At 28.3% G+C, this 9,497-nt stretch overlaps 1 protein-coding gene across 1 annotated transcript in view; it reads right to left on the reverse strand.

The window, feature by feature from the left end:
* The window catches only part of LOC100197614 (cyclin-dependent-like kinase 5), a 30,028-nt gene extending 23,864 nt beyond the window's left edge, over window positions 1–6,164 (reverse strand). The window contains 2 exon segments of the mRNA XM_065810727.1: window positions 5,749–5,837; window positions 6,007–6,164. Of these exon segments, the coding sequence (XP_065666799.1) occupies window positions 5,749–5,837; window positions 6,007–6,049 (132 nt within the window). The 5' untranslated portion in view covers window positions 6,050–6,164.
* Between the last annotated feature and the right edge of the window lie 3,333 nt (window positions 6,165–9,497).

Raw genomic sequence — 9,497 nt, forward strand, 5'->3', positions numbered from 1 at the left:
AAACCTTAATTTTGAACCTTATAACACAAACTGGGTAAAAAAATGGATTCTTTGCAGCCCTCTCCAGATTGCCAATTGTATTATCATATAGTTTTTGTGTTAACTGTCTTAACATAAATAAAGAAAAAAAAAAGAAAAAGAAAAAGTTACAAATCGTCTGCAGCAGGGATTGATTAAACAGTCTTTGTATGCAACATATACAGACTTTTTGAAAATACTATCTCAACTTCAGATTCACCATTTAATTAAACGTCACCAAGTGTGTGTTTATCCCCACCAAACAGATAATATTATGGATGGTAAATCATTAATACACACTGATTTTTCTGTATTCATCAAGAACAAGTTGAAAGTGTTTATTGGAGACAATCTCAAAAAACAATCATCACTGCTGATGTTTATAGTATAGATTTGAAAAACATGGTTGCTTATTTAACAGATAAAAGTGATCACAGTAAAACATGTGTCAGTGTTTTCCTTGAATTAACTTAAAAGATATTTTTCTTCATAAATATAACATTCAAGTTTTTATTATCAATTTTATATATATCTAAAAATATATATTTGATCATTTTAAAATGGTTTCTTGAATTAAAAATATAAATTTTATAAACAGTTGAAAATATATATAAGATAATTTTTAAAACGGTTTCCTCAATTTATTAAAAAAATAAAGATTTTTAAATCTTTCGAAATTTAAACATGTTGGATTTTATTGTACTTAGTGCTATATATTAAAAAATTTATTACTCATTTTATAAGAAAAATTTTATCTTGTGTATTTCAAAGTTCGCTTCGCTTAATTACTATTTTTATTATGCTAGTTTATTTAACTCAAACACTTAACAAATAATACATTAAACAAAAAACAAAAACATGCTACAGCGAGTGTTTTTTATAACCACTGCAGACTAAATATGAAGGGGAAAACCCAATCTGATTTATTATTAAAAACCAGATGTTTTTTTAACAGAAAAAACTAAGCAGATTTGAGAGCCTAAAATTGGACTCTGAACTGGAAGTATGATGGCAGAACAACAAATGCTTTTGTTAATATCTCATTCAATAATTTGTTTTGGAAAGTTTAATTAGCTTTTAACTCATTTTCTAATGTTTATCTATGATATGAACACAACTTGTCTCGGCCTTTAGAGATCCCTTTAAGTTTTGTCAAGTGACTTTTAAAATTCCAACAAAAGCAAGACAAGTTATTATTCAAATTGCGTGGCAGTTTTGTGAAACTATATGAAATTTTAAGCATGAAAAAAATATCACCATTATTAGACAAATAACACAGCAAACAAAAATCGTTATTTAGTATTTTGATTTGTTTAGTTTATTTATATATGTCCTTGCTACTTGGAAGATAAATGAAATAAAGATTTTTGATGGTTTAAAAGAACATAAAAACAGGAATGTACAAAATGTTGAACCAAGCCTTGTTGAAGTGGTTTACATAATGTAACACCATTCCAAACAATGGTCTTGTTCTTTTGGAGAAAGCTCATGAACTTGTGATGGCATTTAATTACAAAAATTAAAAAAAAACACATGGTTGTGAGTTTGGAAAGAAAGGTAAATGATACTTTCCTTGAATATTAATTTGTATTTCAAACCAAAGTAATATTAGATATTTCAAACCAAAGTAATATTAGATATACTTTAACAGTGTTTACATCAAAAACACAGCAAAGAGTGGTTAACTGGGATAGCTGTGTCAAATCCTTTGTTTATTATCGCAGAATCATTGTCAAATGTTTTGATTTTGCAATAGAAGGTATTCATTATTGAAAAAAAAGGTTTTTTGAAATATTTTTTTAAAAATAAAGACCTTCTATTATGTAATGTATGTAATATTAATCTATAGAAGTTTTAAAAGTTAAAAGCTTTATATACATATATAGGCTTGAAATATTGTCATTAGAGTATGAATATCAGTACTATCATTAAAATACCTATAATAGGTTTTAAGGTACCTAAATTTTTGTCTTTGTTTTTTTATAAGAAAACATAATGTATGAATAAAAAATTCTTTCTTTCTAATGTCATTAATAGCTAAATACCAATCTCTAGTTATTGCTAATATAAAAAGAACTATAGAAAAGAAAACAATTGTCCTAAACATCAATTCTTGATGAAAAAATATACAGTTTGGAATGAGGTGATTGATAAAAGTAAGTGACCGGGGCCCGGGCCCTATCCCCAGCTAAAAATGAGACTTTTTGCAAACCCGGCTCCGGCCCCAGCCCTGGCAAAATTATAAGATTTAGCAAGGGTTGATAGCCGGAAAAATTTTTTAAATACTTTATTTATTATAATTTTATGCTTACATTTAATATTTATTAAATACTGGCATATATTTATATATTTTTAAACTCTAATTTACTTCCAACATAATTGCAAGCAACCACTATTAAGTTATGAGTTACTTTAAATAGAGAATAAGTTAATATACTAGAAAACATTTAACTGAAGACTTAAAAATTAAAGGTTGTATAAAAAACGAAAAAATGAAGATAGGTAAGAATTATAAGGTTTTTTCGATGTGCAAGGAATAAAACTGGATTAATAAAAGTTTTTATAGCATGAAGGGACAGATATAGTAAAAGGATGCGACAGTTGCATCCTTTTACTGTATCTGTCCCTTCATGCTATAAAAACTTTTATTAATCCAGTTATCATCTCTATAACGATAAACCAAAACTCATTCTTATTTGGCTTTTCATTCTTGTTGAATAAGTAGCCAAATAAGAGTTATTGTAATAAGGTTTATTGTTATAAAGATGATAACTCGTTTGAGCATTAAATCCATCCAGTTTTAAAAAATTGGAACCACTTATCAAGCACTTCTTAAAAATTTAGCAAAAATTGAAGAGAGTTCTGGAGAATACTTTTCTAAGACTAAGATGGAAATCTTGTCTGGAGCACAAACTGTAGAAGTTTTTAATTAAGAATTAATGTCAAGATGGTGAAAAATGTGGAGCAAATGAGGCTTGACTTAAAATTGAAGAGAAGAAATAGACCTTTTAAATTTTTATTCCAGAAGGAACAAAAGCTTCAAAATGTGCTTTATGCAAACATATTATGGATATAAACATACATATTTGCTATTTATTTAGATGCTGGCATACAATATCCTTACATATTTATATAAACTTTAGTATTTATATGGAGTGGTATTTGCCAAAAGAGAAGATGATCAGATGATGATCATGATCTTAATGATGATTATAATGATCACATTGATCATAATGATATTTATATATGCATATATATAAAAAATATAACATGAATTTTGAATTAAAAAAATATACTTTAGGATGTATAAATATTTATGCAGCCCCGGTCACAAACCTAGCTCCTGCCTTGGCTATATTTTATCAAACCTAGCCCCGGTCAAATATCAATACCAGTCACTAACTGAGAAAACAACTATTAACTGTTTTCGCAAGTAAAGTTTCTAAGGAAAAGCTTGGGTGCTTATGATGAGCAACAATGCTGTAGAAGAGATAGAGTTTGACCTGAATCAATTTCACAAAACAAGGTCAGAGTTGGTCCCTAAAAACCTTGATGCTGATGCACCAAGGTTTTTAGGGACCAACTCTGACCTTGATTATTCATTAATTATTTTAGACAAACTATTTTCTGTTAACAAAATAGTTATGAATACCAATCACAACCAGATGTGTGCAGTAATGAGGGTGAAATTTTAGTGGGTGAAATTTTAAAATGCGAACCCATTTCACTGCTAATGCAAAATGAAGTTGACTAGGCAATTGAAATTTTGAACAGATTAACATCACTCACAACTGACTCAAAAGAAAATGCCTATATTGGCCAACAGTTCCGCTAAACTTTGCCAGAACAAGGAGTACCACCATCCAAATTTTTTCCCTAGAATAGACCCTGTATATATACACATATAGAGGCGAGATCAGCAATTTTTTGCTATCTTTATTTGGAGGATATAATTTCAAGGGCTCTATGTATGTGTATATATATATATATATATATATATATATATATATATATATATAATTATTATTATTACTATTATCATATATATATATATACAACTATAAATGCTTGTTTCGATAACAATTTATATATACACACACATATACACTTACTTTTGCAGATTTAGGTGGGCACGGATCTAATAAAATTTGCACACTTTATATTATAATATACCAATTTAAATCCAGATTTTTTCAGAAAAAGAAAAAAAGAAGAGTAATAAAAAAATTTTTTTGCCATAATAAAAGTCAGATACAAATATCTATAGTGGAATTAATAAGTGTAAATTGTAATACCAGCATAAATCAATTTTAAATATATATGAAAACAACGTGTGTGGTCATACTATAAAAATTTTAGAAAAAGCAGAATATTAGGATTTATTTAAGTAAATGAAAATATTGAATGTAAAGAAGAAAAATGAAGATTCATTGGTTTTGTTTAGTAAGTAAATGTATCTTTCATCATAAGTAACTTTAAAGAAAATATAAGTTGAGCATTATTTTTTTTAGTATTTACGGAGTTATTATAGTTATAGATTTATCACCAAATAATTTTGAGTTTTAATATTGTAAACTTTTAACTATTTATAACTTTATAAAGTTAGATATTTTCAGTTGTTGTAAAGATCTAGATATAAATCATATTCTGCTGTTATACTTATTAAGGATTGAAGCAAACTTTCATTTTGTTACTTTCAAGCTAAATTTGGCCAAAAATTTTAATGCATCACATATTTATTTATATTATACTTTGAGCAGAGAGTGTTTATCTCCAGAAGTCTAGTTAGTAATCTCTTGCGGAAAATTGAGATTTATCTTATACAGGTAGTTTGTCAGTTGATTTATCTTCCAATTTGTAGATTTTCCTGCAACAGCTTTGCAACAAAAATGTGAAATCACAAAATATGTTATACAAATTTTGATAGCTACCACAACCTGAGAGTGTCTAAAAGTAGAAATGTATCATTCATGACAAAAGAACTACAAATTCTAACTATAAAAACTACAAAGCTTCAGGGCAACAACTATCAAGAAATTTTTTTTTTTATATTTTAAACTATAGATCAAGTCCATGAACAAAACAATGAGATCATAATGATGACAGCAACTTAATTTGTTTAAATATAAAAAAAATTTCACTTCCGTTATCTACAACATCAAATTTTCATTTTAGATAACCCAAGTGCATTGATGAAGTGGACTTGCTGGGATTTTGGAGGATTTATTGAACAAAAAGATTGCGATAAAAATCATTATGAAGATACACCTGCTTTTGAAAGAATTATATTGAACATGTATCAGAGTTTATTGAAGTTATAAAAATTTAGGAAACACATTTTAGTAGAAAATTTTCTCATAAATTTATCAACAAAGATGCAGAAGCAAGGACATCCATCAAAAGCAATGGATATACCATCTGAATGATGGTATATTCAGAATAGTTTAACAACTGGAAGGAAATTAATATATAAGATAATCCCCAAGAGTAATATATGTATGTTAAGAAAAAAAAAACTTTAGAGTATTCTAAATTTAAATTTCGAGAAAAAATAATCTCTATTTATATATACTTGTTTTAAATATAGACATATATTTTTCTTATAAAGAGCAAAAACAGATGTTATGGAATAGCTTTAATAAAAAAATTCACTATGAAGAAATCTAGATGTTTTTATGTAAAAATGCGTATCGAAAATTAAAAAAATTATTTTTACAAATTATAATTTACTTCATCATCTTCATCCAAACGAACTCTTTTTAATGCCACAACTTCCATTGTGTCTTTGTGCTTTGCTTTAAATACTGTGCCGTAAGTTCCTTTAAAAAATGTATGCTGTTAACATATCCAACTACAGAAAAAAAACAACCTTTCCAGCCTACTTTAGCAGTAATTTACTGTATATACTGATATTGATGCTTTGACTTCACAACAAACATAAATTACAATAAATCATAAATACAAAACTATACTTTTTTACACACTAACCTTCACCAATCTTTTCCAACTTTTCGTATTTCATCATTTTCATATCAATTTAAAAAAAAAAAATTCAAAGAAATCACATTTTGTTTTAACTTTATTTTTATTGCATTGTATAAATCCATTTTATAGTGCAGCACAGTGATTTAGAAACACTTGAAATTTGGCTAAAATATAGTTTTTTGAGTAGCAAAATTTAAACAATGTTATTAGCTAACTATTTTCTACAATTTCTCATATTTCTAATGGTATAAAAAAATAAGTACTAAAATAATAGATTTAATTGTTAATTTTTGTTCGAAAATGACCGAAAACAGCACTTTTTTATCGTTAAAATTTTATCATTATTAAATGATAAAATTTTAACGATTATGTCATATTAGCTTTTACATCGTTAATTTTTTTATAAAATTAGCTTTTTAAAACCACATTATTTGAAAATGGGGCAAGTTGGGGCAGGTAACTTTTTTAGTTTCTAACAGAATGATACATACTCTCTTTAAAAAAAGAATTGGCTTCGCGAAGGAGGTCTAAGGTAAAAAGTCCTAGCACTATAAAAATCAGTTTTAGCTCATAAAAACTGCAATTTTTAAATGCATTTTTTATAAGATGTATCAATACATATTTACATTTTTTAATAAATTAAGATAAATTTATCTATTACCTTTGTATACAATGAAAATTGAAATGAAAGGTTTTGTATTGAGGGAGAAAATTATGTTTAAATAATGATAAAATTTTAACGATAAAAAAGTGCTGTTTTCGGTCATTTTCAAACAAAAATTAACTATTAAATCTATTATTTCAGTACTTTTTTTTATACCGTTAGAAATATAAGAAACTGTAGAAAATAGTTAGCTAATAACATAGTTTAAATTTCGCTACTCAAAAAACTATATTTTGGCCAAATTTCAAGTGTTTCAAATAAAGATGAAACAATCGAGTTACGGTTTTCAAAATCATATATTTTTTGTTCAACTTTGAAAGCCTTCAGTTGTAGTCTAGTCAAATTAGGGTCCGACCTGGACAAAATTTGGATAAAGATAAATTTGGTATCATTCGAAGCGTAATTTTATCTACTTTAACATATCCAAAATCCACCAAAATCCATTTTGGGCAAAAAAAGTTACGATTATTTTAGCTCACCTAACTTTTATTCAAGTTTACAAAAAAACCCGTCGCGTCTACTGTCAATAAGTTGTAATAACTTATTATAAAGTTGCTTAGTCTTGATGAAATTTTGCGCAGATACAGCCAAATGTGTGAAAATTTAAAAAAAAAATGAAATTAAAAAATGCTTCAGAAATCATGTTCTTAAATGCTGATGTCAGCAGTTTTTTTACAATATTTTTTATTTAGGCTAATGCTTATTGGATATTAAAACACCTTTACTTAAAAATTTATTAGATAAATAGTTGAAATTGAAACTGAAATTAAAAAAAAAACTGTTTATTAGTATAACTATTTAAAAAAACAAGCATTTTTGAAATATTTTCTTTCATAATAAATAAATGGCTGTCATGCAACTAATACTTAAACACCATGTGTTTTCCACATGGTGTTCAAGTATTTGTGCCAAAAAACTTAAGTATAAGTTGAAAAGTTAATTAAAATTATTTTTAGGAGCTGGTTTAAACTTTGACTGTATATTGAAAAATGAGTATTATCAAGAAATCCGTTTTGAAAGTAAAATCGGCATTTTTGTTTCTTAAGTTGTACTAGCGAGACTTGTTCAATTTTTTCACCCATAGTAATAGTTGAGCTAAATTAAACCACTGCAAAACGATATGGACGTATAGTTATAAAATTAACAGTATTATAATAAATAAAAAAATATGATCATTGTCTTGCATACCAAACATGTTCAAAACCACTTGTATTCCAACATTAGCTACCTGACCTTGTGTTGCAAAGGGATCTTGGAATACAGTACATAAAGATTGAGCGAACTCGCTATTCGATTCAATAAACTTCCGTACAGCTATCTTTCCTTGACCAAAAAGCGCAGAGGTAGTATCACATCCACTCCATGCATGGATAGACAACAAACTTTTTTTCACGTGATATGATAAACATAATGTAACATTCTTTATGCTGGTTGTTTCCATATTTTTTTTCATACTTTTTTTAATTTTGCGGCGGAAAAAAATCTCACAATTTGATACCACATGTGAACCAACATCGCAAGAATGTCTGTATCATCAGCTATGATAGTCACACATTTTCCATTTTGTACAAGCTCAATTCCTTTGGTAGATAAATAATTAAAGTTCGATTATCATACTTTTTTGTAATATATGTACAATGATGTTCAATAATGTCTGAATATGTAGCTGGGAGACTCCGAAAAACTCGATGCAGCAAAGCTCCGCTGTCAAGAATATAGGTTGTGTCAATATTCTCTGTTAAAATTGTTGAATCCTTAATTCTCTACCAAGCTCTGCTTTGTTTGGTTTCCTCATTAATCCATCTTTGAAGAGAGATCTGGGCTCCGGTGTTAATTCATATTCGAAGCAGTCAGTCAAATCTTCAACCCTCTCAATTTGCATGATTAGTCTTAGAAACAATACATTAGGATCTATGTAGACTGCATCGCCATTAACTTTAACAGATGGCATCAGCCTGACAAGTGTTTTGACCTGCTTTGAACGCTTGATAACTGCTTGATTGAATGCAATATTATTAAGACTGTTTTGAATCTCTAAACTCACATTTTCTCCTCGATTACAATTGATTTCATCATCCTTATCAGCTCATAGGCCAGTAATATACATTGAAATCCCGAGTCTTGAAATTCAAAAGGTTTAAACAGCTCGAGCTGCTCCTTTAATGCTTTAAAATCTTTATCATCTCTTTTTAGCCGAGACTTGCCAGATTCACAATGTTGTTGATTGCTCTCAAAACGATGCTTTGTCAATGTTGACATGGAATCATGGATTGCTCCGCATTCGTGCGAAGTACTGACCCAAAGATTCCTTGTAGTCTCTGACATACCCCTTGTTCTGGTTAAGCTTCCATTGGTTTTTATTGATCTCATCATGCACTGTTCAATTACTAAATTAGGCCAAAGACCAGCCCAGTATCGATCTAGGCGTCAAATACAATGGTAACCTGATTTACAGTACTGCTCATAGAGCCAAGGATGTTCTGAGTTAAGTGAGTGCATGAATTGTAGATATAACCGAGCACTTTTGGCATAGTTTATATGTCCTGTTGCGGCAAATGAATTAAGCATAAGCCTGATGGCCTCCAGATGTTCGTGACAGTTCCCAGTTCTCTCTGCTCTGATGAACATTTTGATAATGCTAATGTGTTCAAGATATTGCAACCATAGTTTTGCTTTTCTGGATGAACGGGAAAGTTGCATTTTTAAATTTTCAATAAGATTTAAGAATCTTATAACTACACTGCTATTATTTATCTTTTCCAAATCCATGTTTTCTTGGACCAGATCCTGATACATATTTTCTAGAGAACTATCAACTTCATCTTTGGGG

This window comes from Hydra vulgaris, chromosome 11 (assembly GCF_038396675.1).
Source record: "Hydra vulgaris chromosome 11, alternate assembly HydraT2T_AEP".
NCBI lineage: Eukaryota > Metazoa > Cnidaria > Hydrozoa > Anthoathecata > Hydridae > Hydra > Hydra vulgaris.